Source organism: Juglans microcarpa x Juglans regia, chromosome 8D, assembly GCF_004785595.1.
Source record: "Juglans microcarpa x Juglans regia isolate MS1-56 chromosome 8D, Jm3101_v1.0, whole genome shotgun sequence".
NCBI lineage: Eukaryota > Viridiplantae > Streptophyta > Magnoliopsida > Fagales > Juglandaceae > Juglans > Juglans microcarpa x Juglans regia.
Genome location: NC_054608.1, coordinates 3,771,230 through 3,798,313, shown reverse-complemented (window position 1 = coordinate 3,798,313; position 27,084 = coordinate 3,771,230). Strand labels below are relative to the sequence as shown.

At 35.9% G+C, this 27,084-nt stretch overlaps 2 protein-coding genes across 2 annotated transcripts in view; one reads left to right on the top strand and one right to left on the bottom strand.

Annotated features, from left to right (window-relative positions):
* Positions 1 to 1,355: 1,355 nt before the first annotated feature.
* Positions 1,356 to 5,886, bottom strand: LOC121243196 (protein KRTCAP2 homolog). Its single transcript, XM_041141277.1, has 5 exons — positions 5,763 to 5,886; positions 5,416 to 5,574; positions 3,933 to 3,984; positions 2,113 to 2,179; positions 1,356 to 1,688 (listed from the first exon to the last, which is right to left on the bottom strand). Exons 2-5 carry the CDS (start codon positions 5,569 to 5,571, stop codon positions 1,598 to 1,600), a joined length of 366 nt encoding a protein of 121 aa, XP_040997211.1. The 5' UTR covers positions 5,572 to 5,574; positions 5,763 to 5,886; the 3' UTR covers positions 1,356 to 1,597.
* A 91-nt stretch (positions 5,887 to 5,977) lies between these two features.
* The window catches only part of LOC121243197 (protein translocase subunit SECA2, chloroplastic), a 50,810-nt gene continuing 29,703 nt past the window's right edge, over positions 5,978 to 27,084 (top strand). The window contains 18 exon segments of the mRNA XM_041141278.1: positions 5,978 to 7,668; positions 8,497 to 8,552; positions 9,358 to 9,627; positions 9,739 to 9,975; positions 10,423 to 10,542; positions 10,695 to 10,823; positions 16,965 to 17,099; positions 17,189 to 17,258; positions 17,356 to 17,420; positions 17,546 to 17,666; positions 23,269 to 23,360; positions 23,665 to 23,730; positions 23,907 to 23,971; positions 24,047 to 24,134; positions 24,296 to 24,364; positions 24,497 to 24,612; positions 24,949 to 25,039; positions 26,992 to 27,075. Of these exon segments, the coding sequence (XP_040997212.1) occupies positions 6,009 to 7,668; positions 8,497 to 8,552; positions 9,358 to 9,627; positions 9,739 to 9,975; positions 10,423 to 10,542; positions 10,695 to 10,823; positions 16,965 to 17,099; positions 17,189 to 17,258; positions 17,356 to 17,420; positions 17,546 to 17,666; positions 23,269 to 23,360; positions 23,665 to 23,730; positions 23,907 to 23,971; positions 24,047 to 24,134; positions 24,296 to 24,364; positions 24,497 to 24,612; positions 24,949 to 25,039; positions 26,992 to 27,075 (3,534 nt within the window). The 5' untranslated portion in view covers positions 5,978 to 6,008.

The window sequence follows — 27,084 nt, the reverse complement described above, 5'->3', positions numbered from 1 at the left end:
TTCATGTCATGTTAAGTTATAAATATTCGATTATATGGGTCAATTCAAACACGACCCATTAAGTTAAACAGGTCAGAACTTCAAACTCTAACACGATCAATTTTAATGACGGATCGTGTTATGTCACCCATTTTTACTTGTTTAATATTTAATTAGAAATTGGTCAACATGGCACGACTTATTTTAACTCATTTCATGTAAATGGGTTGAACTAATCCGAATAACTCTTTTGACCTGATTAATATAGTTTCGCATAAAAGTTAAAATCTATATTTATTAGTAACCACAATATCTTAAAAAAATAAAATAAGACTACCTACTCACAAAAAATATTAATATTTCATATTTTAATCTATAACAAAACTAATATTACAAGCACAATAATAACAACATAGGTCCAAAATTATAATCCTAACAATAAAACATAAGTATATTAAGAGATATCAATAGTATAACTCAATAATAATAAAATTTTAATTTTGAAATAAAACTTAAACAAGTTATTACAAGTTGATTTCAGACTAAACAAGTTGATCCGTTTATTAATAGTATCCTAACGGGTCAACCCGAATTCATTTATATCAAACCTAAACCTATCAAATTCATGTCGTGCTTATATTAGATTCACAGATCGTGTCACTTATTGCCACCCCTACGTTAATATATCAATCCAATGGTAAGCACGAATTGTGAATAAATACACAGATTTATTGCGAAAAGCTTCGAGTACTCTTGATTCTTGAGACAATCACTCGATTTACAAATCTCTGGTTCATTTACATATTTAATCTTGACCAAGCTCCGTTAAAATTGTTGCATTCCTGATTTTTTTTTTTTTTTATAGAAAATAGACATCATTTCATTCTATGAAGAAAATAAGGTACAGTTGTGACTCAAGATATAAGCCAAACTACACATCTGTTATATGCTTTCCTGCACACAAATTTCTTTACGACGGATATGGTCTTAACTTTTAAAAACTCTCAACTGAGAGTATCATTCTTGTATAAAACAGAGATAAACCATCCCCACCTCCTTTGGAAAGGCAACGCAAATTCACTCAACGGTAACACAATTCTCTTCCAAACCACAACCTTGCACTAAATTCTGATTTGTGGTCAACTTTGATTTATTTGCTTACTCCTCTTCATTTCAGGTTTACAATAGTAATCTTTCTTTTTTCAAACATCTCACTCATGCACCATGTCAGGCACCCGCTTTATTGCGTGCCACCAATCGCTAGCTCGCGTAGGGCCATGTTCATTGTTCACCCATATCAAGCCTTATTATACTTATCATGTTCGCATAAGTATGCGGCTATGAAGGTTAATTATTGAGTTATCAAGGAGCTTATAAAAAAATGACTTCTTTATCAACCTGTCGATGATCCATAATTTTAAAACAAATAAGAGTGGATATAGTTTTCTCCCGGAGTCGGTAATCGCCTCCGAGCAAAAATGGTCATAGCTGATAAAAATCTTATACATCTCTAAGATATACTCTCCTTCCCTTTTGGGTACAATGTCCATATGATACTTGAAACCAAAGAGGAACGGCAAAAATGAAAGACAAGATCGTCATAACCTTGGTTCCCCACTCAGAGCCTTTTTGTTTTTGAGTCACTTTTGGAGAGCGTAATCACAGAAAGCTTGTTGATCTCATACAACAATCCAGCTGAGAACAGGAAACTGCACCAAGCAATGTAAACATTAAATATTTCATTAACATATGTATATCTCCTAGTCTCAAATTTTCAACAGATGCTCTAAACTCAATTGATTGAGTATCCCACGCCAGTTCATCTGCTTGGCCTTATTTTTCTAGAATGTAGCATGTTGTAAGTTGTAACCCCTTTTGTTCAATTACTAATACAGAGACATTGCTTTGTTGCATTTACAATGACGTGAATCTATTCATACTCAAGGATACGATTGCACATAAAATGAGGACTAGGACATAATCAACAGCCAACAATTTTCCAAGTCAATTTAAATAGAGACTTTCACTCTTTGCAAGGGCTCCCATTTTATTCTTTTCTATAATAACTAACTTCTACATTATAGATTTTTCTAAGAACAAGTAGTAAAATCTAGTCCCAAAATTATTACATACCATGTTGTGATGCAAACTCGATGGACTGTGCTAGCAGCAATCAGAGCAATGGCTTCTGCTATAATGACTGCAAAAAGAGGTAAACAGGACTGGTTCAGTTATTCTTCCAAGTATAATATGTCTACTATCAGAAGCCTACAAGTAACAATTGTCTGTACACGGTGAAACATTTTCTCCCCTTTTCCTGACTGTATGTAGTGATATTTGAAAGTAGAGGAATTCTACTCGTCAGCCATTATTCACTCTCACACTCCACACCTACAGCTTTTTCATAGGGTGTAGGGGTGTTTTTCATAGAGTGTGGGGGTGTTTTTCATAAGGTGTGGGGTGTGGGGTAGCAAATAGTGGCTGATGCTTCAGTTGCTATTGAATGCATATGCAAAATACAATTTAGTTTCTTTCCCCCAATAGTATATTCAAGGAAATGAGGTGCGTGTAATAGATGTTAGGAAAGAGCATTAATGACAAATCAATATTGAAAAATGGATGACAACATTAATTCTCAGCCTTTTGAATTTTGGGACAATTTCATCCTGCAAAGGTATCCTCTAGCTGCTTTCATATTTATCAGAAGTGGGCCAAACTTGAAACAAACTTAGAGGTCCAGTGATCATAAATACAAGGATTCAACTGGAAAAAATCAATTATTTCACACCATTCTTCTTGAGTACTTGGGATCATAAAAATTCTAAAACTTAAGAACCAACTGGCCTCAACACAAGCAAACAATGACTGGGGCAACGGTCCCAACAGCTTGAAATATATATAAGGTCTTCATGCTTTGAAAAATCTCTGTAGTCTGTATGTGTTACTATTGTTCTAATGAATCTGTAGAGTAGTTCTCATCTTTAACACCTCCCACTCCAGAATGCAAATGTACACAAAAGTTAGTAGAATACCAGGTCATGCACAAAGTTGTCTGAAACTAGAACAAGTAGGATGGTGAAAGTGGACTAAATACTTGTCCCCGAAAAAAAAAGGTGGAGACAGGCACACGAGTGAACTTGGTTATATTGGTTATATTGATCAGATAGTTAGAGACATTCGCACACGGACAGAAAAGCAGGCATATGGATGATGGTTCACACGCATACAAACATACACTAAACAAACCCTGGATTGAAAAGTGGGCTTCACAGATGTGATTCGGGACCAATGAGTGGCTGTGCAGCATGCTCCGGAGGAGATTGACCCTTCCCCGAGTCAGTCCAGTCAGAAATACATGCACCATGCTTGCAGACAAGCATGTGCGATCCCCGACAGACCAGAAAAGTAAGGCCTCGTTTACACATATGAGATGAGATGAGAAATCTGTGAATAGTAGTGAGATAGTTTGTGAATAGTAATGAAATGGTTTGAGTTAAGATGTTTTATGGAGTTTTGAGAAATGAGAGATAAAAAGCTGAATAAAATATTATAAAGTTAAAATATTTTTAGAATATAATTTTTTAATATAATTTTTATTTTGGGATTTGAAAAAGTTGTATTGTTTTTTGTGTTTTGTTTGCAAGTTTGGTAAAGTTGTAATGATTAGGTAATGATTAAGTTGAAAATTTGAAAATTTGAAATTGAAAAGTGTTTGTGTTTGAATGGTGTTTGGAAGTTGAGATGAGATGGGTTGAGACTATCTGTGAAACCAAACGGGGCCAAAGACCCTACTTGAGTAACGTTGCATGAACAAATCTCTTTGATTTGACAAAAGAAACTGCATGGGTAGGAAACTGAAAAGGCTCCATTCTATATCACTTAGAAGGGTTTCATAATATTATCTCATTAACAATAAGATGCACAAACAATATACAAAGATAAAGCACACTCACCAGCACCCCACCCAGTCTTCATGCCACATGTTTCCTGGAAATTTCCAATGAACTGCAGGAACAGCACCAATCAATATATATACACACACACACACACACACACATCAATATGTTCTACCAATTATTTGAGTCATACACAATAAAAGACAATGCAAGCTCAGTTTTTTTATTTGTGACGGACTAAGGCAATAGAAACCAATTTATTCTACAATGCAAACAAATAATGTAGAACAAAAAAAGTAAACACACGCATTCATGATAAAGCATGTACATCTTCTTAACTACACGAATACGTATGCATGCATGCATGTACTTGTATATAGTGCGGCAATGAGCATTTTGTTGTTTCCGTTCTTAAACATTCATTCAAAATGTCGCAGCATGGAGTCACACTTCCCAAGAACGATAGGGTAACAGCTTTCTAACTTGTGTACATGCGATTCCCCCCACTTCCCCCCTATTTCCCTCTTTTCTAAACATAAACATTTTCATTAAGATAGAAAATATACAATACAACATAAAATATATTGTTAATTACAACAATCCAACCTAAAGCACGGAGTTAATTGCAATGAGACCCCTAAAACAAAAATTTTGCAATCAACGCCATTATTTGTTTTTGATAAGTAAAGCACTCTTAGTTTTTTATTAACTTGCAATGTTTATCCCACCATCAAAATTATTAGTATCAAGATTAACAGATTAGCATGCAGGACATGCATGGTGGTGGGTGCACAAATCTCATATAATTAACAGATAAAGATATATTGATTAGTGTTTCTGCCATAATTGATATTTCATTTACTTTGGGGGGGGGGGGGGTGTATTAGAACTTTCTTTTATCAATCTTTGTTACTTTGGGCCAAGGCCATTGTATTAGAGGGGGCTAACTTTAATGACTTGTATGCTTCTTTCTTTGCTAGTAGGCTGTAATTAGGTATATTCTCTTGTATATTCTTTTATCAATCTTTGTTACTTTGGGCTTTGGGCTAAGGCCATTGTATTAGAGGGGGCTAACTTAAATGACTTGTATGCTTCTTTCTTTGCTAGTAGGCTGTAATTAGGAATATTCTCTTGTATACTACTTGTGTACTTGGGTTTTGCCTAATCATGAGGATTAATAAATTTTTCTTACATATAAAAAAAAAATATTTCATTTACATATCAAAATATATACTGATTAGCATTTTCTATCCCATCACCCGCCTCTATAATCTGTTACTTTGATATTAACTTAGAACGAGGGATGGACCTTGTAACTAAATCTCACATTAAGATGTGATTCTGAAAAGCGCCCATGAAAACGACAACACAATTAAATTTTTCTTTGATGAGTAATAATACAAGTCAATTAATTTCTTATATCTTTTGATTGTATAAAGTCGGATTCAAATCAGAAATAAATTTGGTTTCATACGAATACATCAGTGTGATATTGTCACTCATGAAAATACAAAAGCCAATGAGGAGCTTCAGAACTCACCGTTAGGAGAACGAGAAATAGAAGAGAACTGGTGAACCCCCCAAGTATGGTGAACAACTCTGACGACGCTAACTTCCCTCTATACACTTCTTGAAGCGAGAGAATGACTGTGAACAGAAGGATGGAATAAAGCATAGAACTCCCTGGCCCCGCCATGGACTTCGGTTTGCAAAGACAATCAAAAGAAAAAAAAAAAATACACATCTCAGTCAATGACGATTAATTATAACAAGCAACTCCAATATTAGTAGAACCAGCTGCAATAATCACGAAAAAGAGTTTTAGGCCCAATAGAGTGCCAGAGATACGAGATTTCACGCAATAGCTTGTCAATTTTATTGACTTACATTTTTCTCGGAACCAAACAGGGTTTTTGGCGAGGAAGAGCGAGAAGGATCGTACCTCAGAATCCCAGATCCCCTTCTCTTCTATATTAAGAGGCTGTATCGAAATTAAGCGAGATGTAGGGGGGCAAATGCGTCCAAGATGATAAAGCGCCACAGACGGCGTCGTTTGCCAAATGGAAATCTAAATTGATTTAGCAAACGGCGTCGTATTTGTGAGATTTATCGTTGCCTCCCTCCTCCGCTGTAATGGAGTCGTGTGTAATGGAATGGCCGGAGTGCCCGGTCTGCCTCCAGAACTACGACGACGGGAGCGTTGTCCCACGCGTGCTCGGCTGTGGGCACACGGCCTGCGAGGCTTGCCTCGGGAACCTGCCCCAAAGGTATCCACAGACGATTCGCTGCCCGGCGTGTAACCAGCTCGTCAAGTACCCTGCTCAAGGCCCCTCCGCTCTGCCCAAGAACATCGACCTCCTCCGTATCTGTCCTCCTCAAATCCCGAATCCCAAACCCCAAATTGAAAACAAGGAACGCTCCCAGAATTACGGTGATCGCCACCAGTTTTTACCTCGATTTTGGTCTGAAGAGTTCTATTCTCTTTGGAAGGACTGGGTCCTCCCGTACGATTCCGTTTTGGTTGAACCAAACGATGAAGACGAAGGCAAAGGTATTTGTGCTGTGGTACATGGGAGAACTGCCTCTGCTTCTTCATTGTCGATTCGAGGCGGGTTCAGAGAGAACCAAATGGTGAGTCTTGTACGGATCGTTTCTTTACCTACTGTGAGTGACTCTTCTGTGTTTGATTATAACTATGTTGCGCGGATTATGAATTGTTTGAGTGGAATGGAAGAGACGGAAAGAGATGAATTAGGTTTGATCTTGAGAGCATCTTTGGGACAACAGAGTGGGATGCATAAAGTTTATGGCTTGTGGGGTGATTTGGATGGTGGGTTCTTGGATTTAGTGTGTGAAAGACAGAGAGGGAATTTGTTGGAGAAGTTGGGTGAATTCAGTAATGGGGAGGGTTTAACTAAAGATGGGATGTCTGGTTTTTCGCTGGTCGGTGCGGGAATTTGTGAGGCAGTAATTAGTTTGCATTTGGAAGGGTTGCTTTTGGGTAGTTTGGATCTTTCATGCTTTAGTTTCGACAATTTCAGTCGTGTTCATGTTGATTTGAGTGGGGTATTGATGGCAGGAATGAAGGTTCATGAGAGTGTTATAGAAGCCGTTTCTGGTAGGTCAAGAATTGATGATAATGCATTGGGAGTGATTTTCAGTAGTTTGTTAAAAAGCAAGGTTTTTTTGAGCCCGGAGCTGTTGCTCGAGTTATTGCAAAAAGAGGGCAATGCAGTAGAATGTGGAACCTCAGGTTATTCGTTAAGTTTTAGCTCAGATGTTTGGTCATTAGCTTGTGTGCTAATGATGGTTATACTTGGAAAATCATTCACAGAACAGATTTCAGAAATAAGCATAGAAGGTTCTGATTATTCTGCTTTTTACCTGAGGTGGGTGGAGAAGGTTAGTTCTTTGTTCGAGAAAAATTTGGGTTCAGAATATGACTCATCCAGTCAGATCCTCTGTAAATGTTTGAATTTGGATCCAGAAAGTCGCCCACTTGCAACTGATGTGAGAAGATGCCTAAGGGAATTGTTAATCAAGCCTCAATTTGATGCCTTAGGTGGTCTTGAGGATGTAAAAGGGGACAGAACTTTGCATTGCTTGATTCTTGGGAAACTGTGTCGGTTGCCCACTAAAAGTGCAGAAATGTACAAAAAAGATGGTGGGGAAGATATTGATCAAGGTGATGAGGGGGTTGACCGAAACTTTGTTGAAGTTCTCTCTAAAGGAGCTACCAAATTTAAAGATCTTCAGGGCCATCTTGATTGTATTACAGGTTTAGCAGTTGGAGGTATGAATTATAAGTGGATTTGTATGATTCCAAATATGCTATCTCAAGTTTATTCTCAATACTAGACAAGAATCCATGCATACCCATTCAGTTGTTTTGGCTGTTAAGACTTCCTTAAAAAATCTGGAACTTGAGAATTAAGATGTTTGCAAATCTGCATACCCATTCAGATGTTTGCACAGGGTCGTGACTATGAGGTTTCTTAGTTCCCCTTACTTTCTATGACAAGTTGTGGACTATATTTTTTTTTTTTTTTATAACCGTGAGTGTCCGGGCCAGCTTGTGCACACCTCAACTAATCCCATGGGGCCCTAAAGTTAACGACCAGGTAAATCTCCAGTGGCCCTAGGGGGACTCGAATTGGTGACCATTGGAGAGCAAATCCAAGGCTGGACCAGCTGAGCTACCCCTCAGGGTTAAGTTGTGGACTATATTGGTGTCTGTAATTATGGTGAAAGTGTGGGAAAAGCTACGTGGGTCTTGACATGGGGTGGTTCTCCTTTATTAGAAACAGGATGAATCAGAGGCTTCTAAGTAGGAGATCACCCACCTTTCTTTATTTTGCATTCAGAGCTTGGAAATTTTAATGAAACTTACATGGATACAAATGCAAGCTTTGAGCTTGGTTTTTAAGCATAATTAGAATATTCTACTTCAAACCCATATAATTAATCCTTTAAGGTGTGAAGCTGTGACTTCACAGTGTCGAAACTTTTATGTGCTCGCAGAAAGAGGAAAATGAATAATGTTGGGTCACTGTGGTGCTTCACTGCTTTTGTTGTTTCAAGTATATTGCTTTCAATGACTACTTTTCTTCTGATCTTGTAGGGGATTTTCTGTTTAGCTCCTCATTTGATAAAACTGTACGTGTATGGTCTTTGCAGGTAAAGACTCTAAAGGCACAGTTTTTGAAGTTACCAGTTTTACTACTAGTTCAACTTGTAGGGAATCATATTAAGTAATTTATTTTACTTTTAGTTTCCACTTAACTATTTTTATCAAGTAAAATTTTCAGTTGTCTTAGACATGTAATATTCGGCATCTCAGTCGAGTGGATTCAGTAAGTAAATCCCTACAAAATAAAATGAAGTATTGGCATATGGTTGTCTACTTTCTTTTAGTGATGAGTTCTTGCACATTAATTGGGGGCACTGCCTTTCCAGAATGAAAGAGGGAGTTGCTAACTTGGATATGTGAAAGCTAGAACATAATATGAGAACCATTTTTTGGGATTTGCTTTGCATTAATAGAAAGAGTTTCAACCTGAACAGAAGGCTTATAATGGGTCTTGATGCTGCCTGCATCTGTGCTGATTGCTTTTTTACGTGAATTTGAAAGTGTGTTTGACCATTTAACTTAGATCCTTTTTCAGTGTCTTGCAACTCGTCTTTAGCTCAGGAAAACCATGTATAATAGCTGGAATTATGTTGCAAAATAAAACTTACAAAAAAAAACTTATCGCTAGTGCTTTGTGGTTGCTGGGTGTATTCTGTGTATGCTTCCTATGTATCCAGGCTATGCCTTTTTCTATAAATAAAGTTTTACTCTTTTTTTTTTTATAAGTATCAATAAAGTTTTACTCTTACTTACATAAAAAAAATGATTTGATTTATTTTTTATTTTTAATCTTATGTTTAAATTTTCGTGATTGCAATTCTAATAATTTTCTTTGGCATTTATATCATGCAGGACTTCTCTCATGTACACACATTTAGAGGCCACGAACATAGAGTCATGGCTCTAGTTTATGTGGATGAAGAACAACTGTGCATAAGTGGTGATAGTGGCGGTGGTATATTTGTCTGGAGTAGTACTGTCCCTCTAGGGCAGGATCCTTTAAAGAAATGGTATGAGCAAAAAGATTGGCGCTATAGTGGTATTCATGCCCTGACCATTTCAGGAAATGGCCATATCTATTCTGGCAGTGGAGATAAATCAATAAAAGGATGGTCATTGCGGGTGATTCCTTGTATTATCACGTGATATGTGATTTTGCATACGTATTTTTCAATGATATGTGAAGATATATGAACTCTTTTTTTTTTTTTTTTCTTTTTTGGTCTTTCCCAGGATGGCACTCTATCATGCACAATGATTGGACATAAATCAGTAGTTTCCACTCTTGCAGTATGTGATGGGATTCTTTACAGTGGAAGTTGGGATGGAACAATCCGATTATGGAGTCTTAGTGATCATAGTCCATTAGCAGTATTGGGGGAAGATATGCCTGGAAATGTGACCTCTGTCCTGGCCCTTGCTGCTAATGGGCACATGCTAGTTGCAGCTCATGAAAATGGATGTATCAAGGTTTTATATTCTCAAACCTTGCATGAGCTGGGTTAGTTTAGTCATTTGGTAGTTTGACATCACTTGGATGCGAATTTAGACTTGAAACATGGTCATTTAATAGCCTGTCTAAAATAATTAGTCATTCCATTTGTCAACATCCTAAAATTGCTTTGTATACATACATTCAAAGAAAGTTAGGTTTGTTTAAGTGCTATAAGATGTTTAAACTCATTTCAGATTAATTATGAGACAAAGTAGAAACTTTCTTCTATGCCCAAACTTTAATGAACAGATGGGAAATTTCTAGCACTTAAAACATAAATATTTGCATTTTGTTGACTGGTATGCCTATTAGTATCCCCTTCAAAGCCAATAAGGATTTGCCTTTTTTTTTTTTTTTTTTTTTTTTTTTAAACTGATGGACTTCATTGCTAAGTAATCATATGCTTTTGCCACTCCACTCAGGTCTGGAAGAATGATGTACTAATGAAATCGACAAAATTACACAATGGTGCTATATTTACTGCTAGTGTGGAGGGTAAATGGCTATTTACAGGAGGTTGGGACGAAAATGTCAAAGTACAGGTACGCATAAAAGAATTTCCAGATGCCACTAAATATTACAGAATGAACTCTCAAATGTAGCTGATCCATTGTTGCTGTTGGCTTTCTTTCACCCATGAATTTGAGTTATTTTCCGGGTTTTTGAGACTCATTAACTTGGTATTGACTTGTAGGAATTATCAGGAGATGAGTTTCAAATAGATGTCATACCAACTGGATCCATCCCTTGCAATTCTGTGATTACAGCTTTGTTTTGCTGGAAAGGAAAGCTTATAGTCGGATATGCTGATAGGTCTATGAAGGTATGCTACATTTTATGCCATATAAATTTACGAGAGACTCACACTTCAGGCATTCTTGGGCAATCTAAAAGAGATGTAAATATCTACAGATATTGTACCTACATTTTTTTCCTGGATGACCATAACAAATGTTCTTGGTTTCTGATTTATTTTTCCCTTCGTGGAATGTGTCCTCTAGAAACTAATCAATATGTTATACATTTTATCTGATCATGGAATTTGATCGTAACTCTACACGCTTTGTTTTTTCTCTATTTTTCCTTTTCTTTGTCTCTCTGTCCTTTTCCTTTTAACTGCTCATATTGGAGTTTTTTTTATTCTGCTAAAGTTAAATATCATTTGAAGAAATAGTCCTTCCATTTTGGTTAATTTGGTGTTCAAGAGAAAGTCTTTAGACTATCCGTTCAAAGGAAAGACCTTGAGAGACCTTGAGAGAGAGAGAGAGAGAGAGAGAGAGTTAATACTACATAGGAAATAGAGATGGAAATGCATACCCTGAGCTTGTATTCTTAGCTCGTGGTAAGAAACAACCAATTTCATTGTTAATTTCTTGTAGTTTGCTTGGAAAAGGAATTCAAAAAGAAAAAAACTATTTGAGCTTTTTTATTTCAATAATTTTTGGTTGAGATAAGCATTCCATATAGCCATTCTATTAGAGATTCACATTTGATTTTGCCATATATTAATGCTAAGTCACTAAATCTTAATTCGATTGTCCCAGGTGTATTATTATGGAAAGTGATCATAGTGTCACCTAGTATGCTGTTATTTCTTTCCTTTACATCATCGAGCAGTGCCAGCCTCAGTTCTTCGCAGTTTCATTGAGTTGCTCAATTTTGGTGTCATGCTGGATTTGTGAATCCCAGTTTGACTCCCCAGGTTATTATGTCGAATGCGATCAATGCACTCTGATGATGTTACCGAAAGACGATCACTAGATCCGGTGGGTTTTAGCGTAATACCAGGTTCTGTAATTATTTCCACAAGCAAAATATATTAAGATGTAAAGTGTGAGGTATTTTTCTCATTCTGAATTTTATCATTTCCAGTCACACCGGTTAATGTGGGGCATTTTAAATGGCTTCCAAATTAAATAGAGATCTTCTTCAATTGTCTAACCAAATTGGATATTCCAATTCTGGAGAGAAATAGACACATATGTAGATTCTACAATATTTAATGTTGTCCGAAAATTGCCGTAAAGGATTTTCGGGCAATATGGACTCTACGTGAGCATTAAATTGCTATGCTTTATCTCTCTCTTCATTGGATTTTCCAATTTGGTCAAGCAATTCAATGTATCATTGGTGGTTTCTTATGTCAATCACTCAAAGAAAGTCACATAAAATGTGTCAAATTAACCGGTGTGACTGAGGATTATAAAATTTCAGGATGAATAACAAACATTCCTCTATTGTGAATATGAAGTGTACCATGAAAATAATAAAAGATTGTATAGACTCATTGGCTTGATAGTTGAAAATTAGAAAAGATCCATGTTGCTCTTTTTATACAGACTACCTCTTCTGTTTCACCCATAGGTGAGCCTACCTTTCAAGCCTCAAAGTCTCTCATTAGATTTTCGATATTTTTATTCTTTTTCCCATTTTTCATTACTAGGCTATTGAATATTTTCAATCTTTAAACATTTATGCACAAAAAGGAAAAAATAAGGATACGGGCATTTGAATCAATCTGATGCAATCTGAGTGCGCAAGTGATGCACATTCCTTTAAGAAAAAATGAGTAAAAATGGGACTCATGAAAAAATTAATTTTTTAATAATAGACTCTACTCTTTTTTTTTAAAAAGTGCACGGTACTTTTACAATCTATGATTGTATCTAGTATTACTCTTTCCATTAACAGTGATCGTATTTGGCATCCTTGCATGTTGTTGCATGCTACTCTAATTCCGGCCTTTTTCTCCCTTCCTTGAGAAATAATAGCAAGCACAAAGAAATGATTAACAAAAAAAGACCAATCCTAGCGGGCTTCAACAACAACAACAAAGGAACAATTTTAAGGAAAAATGGAACAAATCGAGACTAGATAAACATCTCAAATAATGTAGATAAAGAGTTTGAGATTTTAATTGCATTATAATATTCTAGGACTACCTTCATGATCTGGCCAATTATCCTACGCATGTGAAACAAGAGACTGCATGTATTGAAGGGATTACTCACAGAAAATAACCTTGAACGCCCTGGCAAAATATAAGCAAGAAAGAACCTCACAAAGAACGCTGGAAGAATCAAGACAACTCCCCCAAAAATAGAAAAATAGAAAAAAAGAAAAACCCAAAACCCTCACCACTAGCAACCCAGCCAGAGGAAGGAAGAATCCATCCTTTCTACTCCTTTAACAGTTCTCTCTTTCCCTTCATCTCTTAATTTTCTTTCATTTTTCCTTAGTTTTTCTCATTTTCTTGAAGCCACCATTTCATGTTGTTTCATATTGAATTAGATCAATATATATTTCACCAAATCAGCAAATCTCGGAGCAAATAGAAAATCCTTTTGAGAAGCAAGTTTCAGACCAAGACAATTAATTACTCAATGTGGTGCCAAGTGAATAAGAAATATTTGGAGCTTTAAAACAAATTCCAAATCGCAAAGCGCTAAGTCCAGACAGTATGACAACCCTCTTTTATAGATATTATTGGAGTATTATAAAAAAAGAGGTCATCCAGGCAGTGCAAAATTTTTTCAGAAGTGGGAAACTTTTGAAGCAGATCAACCACATCAATATAGCTCTCATCCCAAAAACTCAAAGTCCAAGTTCCCGAGCCAATTCCGCCCAATCAATCTCACAAATGTTAACTATAAAATCATTACCAAAATATTGGCCAATCGCTTTAAAGCCACACTAGCCAATATTATCTCTCCCCTTTAGACATGTCCCAGGCCGCAACATAAAAGAAAATACCATAATTGCCCACGAGTTATTTCACCACCTCAAAAGGAAAACTGAAAAAAAGGTTTAATAGCTATAAAGCTCGACATGGAGAAGGCTTTCGACCTTGTTGTATGGGAGTTTCTCTTTATGGTAATGACAGTATTGGGATACAGTCAAGGATGGATAAATCTAATAAAAGAGTGTGTAACAACTACAACTTCTCTATTATTATAAACGGCTCACCAAGGAGTTTTTTTAAAACACAAAGAGGACTAAGACAAGGAGACCCGAGTTCACCCTTTCTCTTCATACTAGTCACAAAGGCATCATCAAGAGTTATGTTAAAAGCTGAAGCGCAAGGTACACTTGAAGGAATACAAATTAATAGAAATAGTCTACCCATCTCGCACCACACTTGAAGGAATACAAATTAATAGAAATAGTCTACCCATCTCGCACCTACTCTTCGTGGATGACACAATCATTTTTGCGAAATCTACTGAAAGAAATGCTCAAGTTATCTCTGAAAACTTAGCAAAGTATCAGCAGTGGTCGAGGCAAAAAATAAACTTGAGCAAATCCTCCATCTTCATCACACGGAATACATATTCAGCAACCAAATCAACCATCACTCAATTGCTTCCTTACAAACCTACAAAGCATCTTCAGTGAGAATGAAATATTTGAGCTTGCCAACTTCCTTTAGTAAGAACAAAAAAGAAAACTACAATGAATTGCTTAGTAAAGTGGGGAAAAACTAGAAGGTTTGAAATCAAAACTTTTATCACAAGCAAGGAGAATAATGTTGATCAGATCAGTAGCAAGCACCATCCCATCTTACCATATGACCTATTTTCAACTCCCAAATCAGTATGCAAGGCTCTCGACACTAGCTTCACAAATTCTTGGTGGGGATTCCCAAAAGACAAAACCCACAACTTGATTCTAAAATCATGGAAATTAATTTTCCAACCAAAAAAATTAAAAGGGCTCAAATTCAGACTGATGGAAAAAATGAATCAAGCTTTATTAGCAAAGACAGGGTGAGAAATAAGTGAAAGACAAAATGGTCTATGGCACTCAATTCTCTCGGAAAAATATCTCAAAAACTCGAGTTTCTAGAACGCAGCACCAAAATCACTAGACTCCTACTTGTGGAAAGGTTTTCTCCAGACAAGAGACATACTCAAAAAAGGAAGATGCTACCAAATCAATAATGGGCTTTCGGTTAATATATGGTTAGAAATGTGGATTCTCTCAATGGAAAATTTCAAACCAAATCCGATCCAAGGAATGGATCAGATCTACCATTCCTTAAAGGTTTTAGATATAATCATAGAAAATCCACGGTCTTGGGATACGCAAAAAATGCAAAATCTATTCAACCAATAAAGCATCATAGAAATTCAAAAAATTCCATTGTCGACAATCTCTCAAAGACAAGACAAGATAATTGGGATACTGAACCATAATGAAAATTTCTTGATTAAAACAACTTAGCACATAACGATCAATACCAAGACTTAGCTCAACAAATTCCCACACTAGCCCTTTTCAAACCCCTATGGAGTCTAAGAATCCATGACCATCACAGGTTGCTACTTTGAAAATACTCTAGAACATCCTCCTCACCAAATCAATATTAAGCGCAATCGTTCCCTAACTTGGCTTCTAAGAATGTCCATTGTGCAATCAGGCAGAAGAAACCTTGCTATATCTTTTCATAGAGTGTCCAATAAATCAAATACTATGGCAACAAAGTCCTTGGCCATTAAATTTAGCAAATCTACCCATACGCTCCATTTCATATTGGATAAAGATGATCTTATACCGAGAACATGAGTTGGGACTATGGACACAGAAAAGTACTACTTCCAGCTATTTTCAGTAATTATAATGGATTTTATATGAGGAAACGAAATGATATAGTTCATAACCATGCTTCCCTATCTCTTGAGACGACAAAAAATCATTTGAACTATATATATGAAGAATACAAGAAAGTAAGGGAAGAGAAACAAAAAAAGTAAGAAGAAGCCTAGAAGCCTCCGCCACCAAATTATCAAAGCTTTTCCTTCGACGCTATAGTTAGAGATGAGTTCTTAGTAACATCAGTGCGGGGACCACAATGGGGACATCCTGGAGATTAGAATAGAAAAAATTTAAAATGGCAAACCCTTTGGAAGCCGAAGCTTCAGCGACACTTTTTGTTTCCAAAATGGCATCACAACATTAACAAAATTTAGCAATAATTGAAGGCGACGCCCAATCTGTCATCACAACCATTGAAAGCTCGGATCCGTCCACATTTTGGACAATCTCCCCCATCATTGCAAATTTTCTGCAAATCTTCCGCCATCATCAAAGATGGAAGTAGCCAAAATCCATCGATTTCAAAATCGATTTGCACACTCAGTGGCGCAATGGGCAGAAACCAATTAAGCTTTTGGATGCATACCTTTAGATAATCTCTCTCGATGCTTTTTACTTATTGATAGTGAAAATGATCCACCTTGAACATTTTGTGATTCAGTTTATTCTATAATATATGCTTGATTAGGAAAAAAAAAAAGAATTCATCAATTTAGGCTTCATTTGTTTTTGCAGATGAGATAAGATGTGTTGAGATTAAAATTAAACGTTGAATAAAATATTGTTAAAAAATATATATTTTAATATTATTTTTATTTTAAGATTTGAAAAGTTAAATTGTTTATTTTATTTTATATGAAAATTTGATAAAGTTGTAATAATTAGATAAAATAAAATGAAATGAATTGAGACGAATTATAAAAACTTTATTCATCAAAAGAAAGGAAGAAAATAGTAATCGGTAAAAATTTCCAAAAGATGGAAAATCACCCAACTAAAATGGGACCAAGGAACTTGTGAAGCAATGGTTATAGCTTTCAAGCTTATTACTCCCAGTTGGCCGCCCATCGAAGCGCACAAAAAAGAAGGAAACCCAGCTCCGCACGCATGGCAACGGTGCATGCTCTCCTGAACCCCTCTTTCCTCTCCCCAAAACCTCCCGAGAGAAGAACCGCTTTCTCCCTTCCCAACCCCTTTCTCACCCTACCTCTTCGTCCTCCTCCTCGTCGTTCTTTTTGTCGGCTGCAACAACGAGTTCTTGCAACTAGACCAATTGCTGCGTCAGTAAAGGTTCTACTCTGTTCGTGCCCACCATTTGTTTGTCCATACGTTTGTGTATATATTCAACCGCTCCGTTTGTTCTGTTTAGGAGCATTTGGGTCGTCTCAGTAAGACATGGAGTGATATCATGAGTTTAAACCACTGGGTTGTGCGCGACTATGTCCGTCTAGTGAAGTCCGTGAACGTTCTCGAGCCAGAGATTAGGAGTCTTTCCGATGAGCAGGTTTCTGGGTTTAAATTGGTTTTCGCCAAGCCTTATGTTTTTTGTTTTTGGTGTACTACTTTATAAGGGGGTTGCATTTGTTGTGATAGCTGACTGCAAAAACTGAGGAGTTCCGAGGCCGATTGAGGCAAGGGGAGACGCTGGCCCACATTCAAGCTGGTTAAACTTCTGTTTGAGTTTCACACTTTTAGACAGCTGAATCTTAATTTTTTTTATAAAAATAGTATTGATGTTTGTTTAATTATAATCTCTGCAGAGGCATTTGCTGTTGTTCGTGAAGCTGCAAGGAGGAAACTTGGAATGCGTCACTTTGATGTGCAGGTCTCTCTTATACACATACATCCCTCTCTCTCTCTCTCTCTCTCTCTCTCTCTCTCTGGCACACATGCAGGTATATCTGCTTAAAATGTGCGAATAGGCTTATATATGTTTCACATTCACGATAGATTATTGGTGGAGCGGTGCTTCATGATGGATCTATTGCCGAGATGAAAACAGGGGAGGGAAAGACATTGGTATCCACATTAGCTGCATATCTTAATGCCCTGAGTGGCGAGGGTGTTCATGGTACGTGGTCTATCATAATCTGTTTAGCAGATGGTTTTATTTTCTTTGGGAATTTAGATTATGGTATGGAAAGTTTCTAAATTTTTTTGGATAATTAATAAGAATTTTATTACCATGAATTGGCCTAGCCCGAGTACACATGAAGTATACAAGAGGAAATATCTATACACAACGACTAAAAAGATAGAAAAAACTAGATTAACTCCAACACATCATCACCATTCATTACATTAGCCTTAGCGCATAGACAAAGTTTTAAAGAAAAATTCCCTAATTTCTTCCATCAATCGTTCTTTGTCTTCAAAACATCTCCCATTCCTTTCTAGCCATAAGAGCACTAGTAGTGGACTCAACAAAGTTATATTTTGGCCAAAGTTTAACTATATTGCATAAAAACTCACTGTAGTGGACTTAACAAAGCTACAATATTTTTAACTTTGATAATTTTCACTGGACAATCTGTTGAGTCCAAGTTGCTGGCCAAATATTATTTTGGCATAAAAAATTCCCTCTCCGGAGTGCTATTCGTTTCGCGCAAGCTCACAACTCCAGAAAATTTCTCTTCGTCTCAAAAGCATGAAGCGCCCAAAGTCCAAACTCAACCACAAAAGGAGGCCAGTCTCTATCAATCATCATTTCAATGATATGGCATCATCTTGCTTGAGTGCTTCAAGTTCTAGTTCTGTAATATTATGATTAGTTGATGCCAATGTTTTCTTTTAAAATCTAATATCAACGTTAGAAAATTAATGTGTAGTTTTTTAATAATGAATAAGTATTCAAATTACAATTATAATAAAAATAAATGAAAAGATCGAAATCAATAATTTAATAGAATAGTAATAGATTTGGAAAGTGTTATTTGGTGTTGTTGAAAGTGGCTAGCTAAACTTATAAAAGTGAATTCTCTAGCCAAATTTCAAACTTTGTTTAGTCCATTACTAATGCTCTAAACACCACATCAAGCACGAATGAATCATTTTCCAAATGGCTGCAATGGGTAGACGCCGCCCAACATACATCCAATAGGCTAGTAAATTCACCACATACTAGTGATAAAGCATAGTTTTAGCATTATCTAGAGGTTTTTTTTTTATGTGCAAGTTATTTGAATTTAAATGCTTGGGAAAGGAAAAGGTAATATTGCTATAACAGCAACAACTATCACAACAAAAACAATAATAGTGATAACAGGAAAAAAAAAAAACTAGCTACATAGGAAGAGTTTGTACTATCGATCATCAACCATTTCCATTTGTTTTGCAAGATTCCATTTCCTGAAAAACAAGTCATGATTAATTTTGCTTCTGGAAGAAAATTAGTTTAATATTTCTAGCTAACTGCATCAAAAAACTATTTCACATGTTGTAGCTGCAATTGTAATGGTCCATGCACTCCACATCATGCTATGAATATATGGTAAACATAGCGTCGAGGAAATTTATAAGCATTGGAGGTGAAGGATTTTCGACCTATCAGTCTCATTAATGGGGTATATAAGATTATCTCAAAGGTGCTTTCAAATCGTATGAGTGTTGTTATGAGTAGTATTATTTCAAAATCTCAGAATGCTTTTGTGAATGGGAGACAAATCTTGGATTGGTTTCAATTGCCAATGACTGTCTAGATTGTAGAACCAAGGAGAGTACACATGGGCTCTTGTGCAAGCTAGATATGGAGAATGCATATGATCATGTTAACTGGGATTTTTTGTGTTACTTACTTAAGAGGTGTGGTTTTGGGGATAGATGGATTTCTTGGATTAGGCATTGTATATCTATTGTCCATTATTCGGTTTTGGTGAATGGTGCACCGGATGGTTTTCTTAATAGCTCTAGGGGTTTAAGACAAGGGGACCCCTTCTCCTCTTTTCTGTTTGTCATTGTTATGGATACACCGAGTCACATGTTGGGCGCAGCTGTTAATGGAGGTTTCCTTGCTGTTTTTTCAGTGGGAGGTGTTAATATATCTCATCTTCTCTTTGCTGATGACACTTAACTTTTTTTGTGAGACGGACTGTGGTCATATACAATATTTGAGGGCTGTATTACTTTGCTTTGAAGCTGTTTCGGGCCTGAAGATCTGAAATGGTTCCTGTGGGTATAGTGTACAATATTGAGGGCTTGGCAAATATCTTGGGCTGTTAGGTTGCTTTGCTGGCCTTGAAATCAAAGTTTTGAATACCGTTTCAGTGACCGTTTCGGTTAAGATATTGGAACAAAATGTTTTGGTACCGGTAACATTTTGGGATAGTCTATATATAGATAAATTAATTATATATGTATAAATTATATTTCAAGATAACATAACGCAAGTCTTAAAAAGTTAAAATACATATTTATAAAACTCAATAATACTTGTAAGATCTCAATCCAACTATTAAAAAAATAATTACTCATCCACCTCATCACAAAAATGAGAGTAGTGATTTGATTTTCGGTTCTCGAGAAAAGAGAATTAAAAAAAGTTAAGAAAATAATCTTTAGATGTGAGAATTAGAGTGAAAATTATGAAAATACATTAAGGCTTCGTTTGGAAACACAACTCATCTCAACTCATCATTACAACTTTTTCAAATCCCAATACAAAATATAATAAACAATTCAACTTTTTCAAATCCCAAAACAATAATAATAATAATAATAATAAATAATATTTTAATAATATTTTATCAACTCAACTCAACTCACTTCAACATCCAAACGCACTCTAAAAATACAAAAATATAAAATTTCGGCCGGTATATACCGAAAACTAGGCGGTATTGACCGAAATGCGCCAAAATGGCCAGTATTTGATCCGGTTCAAAACTCCTATCTCATCTATATTGGTTACTGTCTGGTACGGTACATACCGGCTGGTACGGCCGGTACCGGTACGGTATTCAAATCATTGCTTGAAATGCCTTGCTCTTCCATTAGGGGTTGCTTTCAAGGCGAAATCTATTTGATGATGGAGTGTTAGAAAAAATTGATAGAAGATTGGTGGGTTGGAAACGAATCTATATGTCAAAGGGTGGTAGATTAACTCTCATCAAGAGCTTTATCTAACCTCCCTACATATTTTATCTCTCTATTTCCATTACTTGTAGGCTGCAGGTGTGGCCTCTCATATTGAGAAAACTTTTCGTAATTTTCTTTGGGGAGTTATTGGGTAGGAAACTAATTTTCATCTTGTTGGTTGGAATAAACTATGTTCACCGATATCTTGTGATGGTTTAGGGGTGCGTAATTTGAGGGTTTTCAATAAAGCATTTTTGGAGAAATGGTTGTTGAGATATCATCGAGAAGGGGAGGGTTTGTGGAGAGAAGTCATAGATTTAAAATACAGGAGTATTGGGGGGGCTGGTCTTCTAATGAAGTTAGGGGGACATATAGTGTGGGGCTGTGGAAAAATATTTGCTCTGGATGGGAGAGATTCTCCAATTTTTTCAGATTTGCAATCGGAAGAGGTCATGGTGTTTATTTTTGGCATGATGTTTGGTGTGGTGAAAGGGCTCTTAACCAGGTTTTCCAGATTTCTAGTGACAAAGAGGCTGTTGTGACTGATTTATTGGTGTTTTCCAATGGTTCTGTCCATTGGAATGTTAGTTTTTCAAGAGCGGCTCATGATTGGGAATTGGATATGTTTGCTGATTTTTTGGACTCATTGTATGCTATTTCGTTTACTAATGTGTTGGAGGATAGGATGATTTGGAATCCTGGTGGTAATAATAAGTTCTCGGTGTTCCTTCTATAACACTCTCTTGGGATTCTCTAATGATCATTGTTTTCCTTGAAAGGCTATTTGGAATTGTAAGGTACCGCCTAAGATTGCTTTCTTTATATGGATTGCATCTCTTTCGGGAAAATTCTCATCTCTGACAATTCTCCACACATTGCTGCTGTGAGGAGAATGATACCTCATTGTATTATGTGGTGTTTGTGGATGGAGAGAAACAAGATGTGCTTTGAAGACAGGGAACGTTCTTTGGATGAGTTGAAGAGATCTTTTAAATAATACTTTACTCTATTGGACTTCGACCTTTTCTTGTAATGAGAACAAGTTTCATGATTTGCTTGTATCTCTCACAAGTGCTTAGTGGTAATTAGGCATAATCGATGTATACTCCTTGTGTACTTGGGCCATACCTTTTCCTATCAATAAAATTTTACTTTTACTTATCAAATTTTTTTTTTCATTAGCATTTGAATGTTTTTTGCATGCTTTTTTCACACAATGAGAACATTTTCCCTCAAAATCAAGACAATTATTTATTCACTTGTTATGCCAGAAAAACATGGTAAAGAAAGTCCAAGCAATTTTATGCGAGTACTTTTCTCAATGTTATTGTGGATTAATTCAGTTTATATAGACCTATAACAAAAATTAATTCAGTTTATGTAGACCTATAAAAAAAATTAATTCAGTTTATATAGGCTTCCTTGGAGTAAGTATTGTTATCAGATAGATGTAATTTTAGATTTTCTGAGTGCTATCAGCTAAAGCATGAGTTAGAAGAATTGCCTAGATTTGTTCCTTCCATGCTGTTGAATGGAAAGAGAAACATGCATTTCCTCAGGGTTGCCATCAAGTGAAGTTGCTGTTATATTTTATTTTATTTTTCTTTTATTGGCACCAGTTGCCTGGGAACTAGTCCTAACTAATCTCGGGGGTGCATGGGCTTTTGGCAAGGAGTTTCCTGCAAGTGCACCTCGGGTAATTCAAGGAAAAATTCCCCCAGTCTGATGACCCCTAGAAATTGTTTGCACCCAAGGGTTCGAACCCTAGACTTGGAGGGAGCAAACCACCAAGACCAAGGCCCTTACCACTTGAGCCAACCCTTAGCCTCGTTTATTTTCACAACTATTCTCATCTCATCTCATCTAATCATTACAACTTTCCCAAATTCTCACATAAAATAAAATAAACAATTCAACTTTTTCAAATCTCAAAACAAAAATAATATTAAAAAAATATATTCTAATAATATTTTATTCAACTTTTAACTTTAATCTTATCTCATCTCATCTGCAAAAACAAATGAGGCATTAGGGTTAATATATATTGATTGCATTGAGATTTCTAATGTAGCTGGTATTAGGCTCCTATTGCATATTATTGATAAGAGTTTTGTAAAAGAAGAATCTGTGAGAAACACACGAATACCCATATGTGGAGATAAGTTTATGTAAAAAAAGCCCAAATGCATGTGCATGTGTGTTCATTATTTTCTTTAACAGGCAAGTGCTTAATACTTATAAAAAGAAGGTAAGTGCTTAATTTTTAGAAGAATTTAAGATGAGTGCTTGGTGTCTCTCTTCTTATGGGTACTAAAGTTATAGGTAATTTGTTTGAATGCTTTCTGCTGCAGTCTTGAAGAAATGATTTGGTACTTTGTGTAACTTTTTTATATGTTCTGTGTACATGGGTTATGCCTAATGTTTTCATTGATAAAATTTCTTGATTACTTATAAAAAAAGAAAAGATTTAGTATTATGATCATTTCAAGGCTTTGGCGGGATAGGTGTTGCATTGGGTCGTTTCTTTAAATTAATGTGGATGATGTTTTTTATTGTCTCTAGGTCATGCTAATGTTGTTATTTGCTCTCTCTATCCGCAGTGGTAACTGTTAATGATTATTTAGCTCAACGTGATGCTGAGTGGATGGGTTGTGTTCATCGTTTCTTAGGTCTTTCTGTGGGTCTTATTCAGGTAATTTCCTGTGAATCCAACCAAAAAAAGAAAAGAAAAAAGAAAAGAAGAGATGATAAATGAAAAGGTGATTTCCTATGAGTAAATGTGAATTTTCAAAAGTGCTGGGGCAAGCTGGGCTTGGACCTGGATCGTACTGATGTAATGTTGGGACCTAAAAAGGGGTCTGATTTACAGTAAATTTCTTTTACATTGAGGATAGGTGTAGTTCACTACACAAATGTACATCTATACTGCAACTTATTAATATTTCTGATACTGAAACTTAATATTAGCTTTGATCTTTTGTTGCTTGCATACATAGAGGGGAATGAAATCTTCAGAGCGAAGATCCAACTATGGATGTGATATAACATACACCAATAACTCAGTAAGTCGTATCCACTTTCATATTGAACTTCAATGGTTTTTGCTGGTGTTTCACAGCTTTGCAGTGGTTGATTGACAGTCTTGTTGAAATTTTCTTCGTGCAGTTGATTAATGACTTGTATATCCTTTATTTATTTTCCTTGTTTCTGACTTTTGTTTTTCTGAATGTGCTTTCAGGAACTTGGCTTCGATTATCTGCGAGATAATCTTGCGAGAAATAGTGGACAACTTGTGATGAGATGGTATATTTCATGAAATTAATTCAGTTTCATCTTTATTTGTGTTATTGAAGTTGCACAATAATCTCTGCAAAACAGGCCAAAGCCATTTCATTTTGCAATAGTTGATGAAGTTGATTCAGTCCTTATAGATGACGGAAGAAATCCTTTGCTAATCAGTGGGCAGGTAATACTGGGACACTCTTTTAGTGGGGGCTATTTAAATAAAAAAATGTATAATTGTAGAAGTCAATGCAATAGTAAAACTTATTAAAGTATGTTGTTAACATTTGATCCTTTGTTTTCCTGATGTAAAAGAAACTTTATCCTTTGTTTCCTGTATCTCAGGCTAGTGAAGATGCCGCACGATATCCTGTTGCTGCGAAAGTGGCTGAGCTGCTTGTGCAGGGCTTGTGAGTCCAGTTTTTTGCTTTAATGTTTTGTTAAACTACAAAATTGCTGTTCTCAAGCAGTTCAGCAGAATTGCATTTTGGAGTGCACCATATTACATGTTAACAAAACTGCTCTCTAAAACAATTTTTCTGATAGCATTACAAAGTGGTGCTTAAAGATAATTCTGTGGAGTTGACTGAGGAAGGGATTGCACTCGCAGAGACAGCTCTTGATACCAATGACCTATGGGATGAAAATGATCCCTGGGCCAGGTGAAGATTGATCTCTCTTGCTTTTGTGGTCACTAAGTATTATTGGTGTTGTTGATAGATATTTTGTTGCACATCAACATCACCTCCGCTGTATGTTCTTTCTTGCATCTTTCTCTACTATTTTGTTTTTGGCTTGTTCTGTTTCGTAGTTATAAACCAAGTATTTTTTTCCTTTTTCCTTCAGATTTTCAAGCAACTCTTAATTTGTTTGATTAACAATCCCTTGGTGATTGAACTTAATTGAACATGTATTGCACGCTAGCTGCTTTATCAATCGGCAAATATGGGTTATGTATTTCAACTTCCAACTTTTTAGTTAGCCTTGAATTATCACAGGTTTGTGATGAATGCTTTGAAGGCTAAAGAGTTCTATCGGCGCAATGTCGAATATATTGTTAGAGATGGGAAGGCTCTCATAATCAATGAGGTATTATTTATATGTATTTCAGCATTTTTAATTTTCGTTGGAATGTTATTTTATCAGATAATCAGCTGCTATGCCTTTTGTTTTAACCCGTGTTATTTGCTTGTCTTCGTGTTTTGAGTTATGGTTACCGTAACTTCTCTACAATAAAATTTCATGCATGTGCTCAGATTATTCTAGATTTGCCTGACACATTTTTCTGAGGTGTTTCTACTACAGTATAGTGAATATTTCTAGTAAGAGTGATCAAGAATCTAACTCCACTTCTAAATACCCTACCTTAAACTGAAGTCTACCTAATATATGCTCATCACAGCATCAGTGAATAAAAAGATTTTGGGAAATGATATTCCCACCGAGGAATATCACCGACAAAACCTACCAATTGTTTTTGTTTTTTTTTTTTTTTTTTTTTTTGTGTTTTTACTTACTTAGGAGTGGTTTGGATTCAGAGATGAGTTGAAGTGGGTTGAGATGTTTTGTGAATAGTAGAATAAAAGTTGAACTATTTATTATATTTTGTATGGAAATTTGGAAAGGTTATAATGATGAGATGAGATGAGTTAAGGTGGGTTTTGAATACAAACGAGACCTTAATGGTTAAGGAAGTGTTTTTTAATGAGTTTGTGATTTTATCTTTTAAATGTCCAAGGGGTTTAAAAAATGTTTGAAAAAAAAAATTGCATATTCGGTAGGAACTTTCGGTGGCTTTCTTCGGTAGGTGTAGCAGTGTCCAAAGTTTTTAATTGATAACCAATTTCTGTAGACATTTACAGGAGGGATACGAAGATCTCCAATATTAGTACGCAGTCAGTGATAATTTTTTAATGAAAAATTAGTTGGCGCATGTATTTAACGGGATTAGTCAGGACATTGTTCTCGGACACCCGATGCCAATAAAATAATAATAATAATAATAAACATCAAATGCGATAGGCTTAAGCACTGACGAATGACAGCTGGTCCCCTAGTTTAAGGAAAATGAGAAGGAAACTAATCAAAGCATATAATAGAAACAAAATATGCATGCTAAAGCATGTTTTTTTAACAATGCCCTCTTCCTAATTTGAAAGTCACTTGAGCTTTAGACTTTGCTCCAGATGCAACAATACTTTGTAAGTATACATTATGTATTCTTTAATTTAAGCCTTTGAAATCTGGAGAAGGTTAAGTTTTGGGACTTTACGAGACTATGTATGATATGCCAAATTAAGCATAGGAGGGTAGTGAATGAGATCCCATATGCATGAGAGGAACAATATGCACCAGTTAAACTAAGAGGAAATACTTTCATGGTAATCTTCCAGCAAAGAATTTGTTGCTCAAAATGAACTGCAGGTTTGCAGCAGATAGATTCATTTGATCTCATAGAATGAGGGCTTCTTCTATTAGGACTCTGACTTTAGCTCAGCTAGTTACGGTAAGGGGTATAATTCTTGGTCTGGACCTTGATCAAGGAGGTGGGATAAAATTGGATGTGGAAGCATTTTCAAACAAAACCATGGAGAGAGATAGAGAGTAATGGTATGAATTAGACGATTGGAGCTAATACTTCTGATGGCTCGACTTGTACCACTAGATCATTGCTTTTTAAGGTAATGGAGTTTTGTGCAGACTATTCATTACCATCACCCAAAAGCTCCAAAGTCTTCTCATAAAACTGGATTGATTAGGTTCTTTCAGTAAATTATGACCATTTTCTGTAATTGTATTCTTCATCTATATCTAAAATGATATAATTATTACATTGAAGATCTCAAATGCAACTTACTAACAATAGCTCCATTTATCTGCTTGGTTGGAGAGTTTGAATCATGTTACCTAGTTTGGCGATTGAGGCATTAAATATTTTACAAATTATTATTGTGATAATGTTGGTGGGATATATCAATGGCAAATAGGATTTGAAGGAATCTCCTTTATGACTGAACGGAATTTTCATAAACAATTTGCAGCTGACAGGCAGAATTGAAGAAAAAAAGAGATGGTCTGAGGGGATTCATCAGGCTGTAGAGGCTAAAGAAGGTCTGAAGATTCAGGTATCAAGA

Coding starts and splice junctions, on each gene's coding strand:
- LOC121243196 (XM_041141277.1), bottom strand. CDS start 5,571: ATGGCGGGGCCAGGGAGTTCTATGCTTTATTCCATCCTTCTGTTCACA. Junction 3,985..5,415: donor TATTTCTCGTTCTCCTAACG/GTGAGTTCTGAA, acceptor CTGTTCCTGCAG/TTCATTGGAAATTTCCAGGA. Junction 1,689..2,112: donor CGAGTTTGCATCACAACATG/GTATGTAATAAT, acceptor TGCTTGGTGCAG/TTTCCTGTTCTCAGCTGGAT.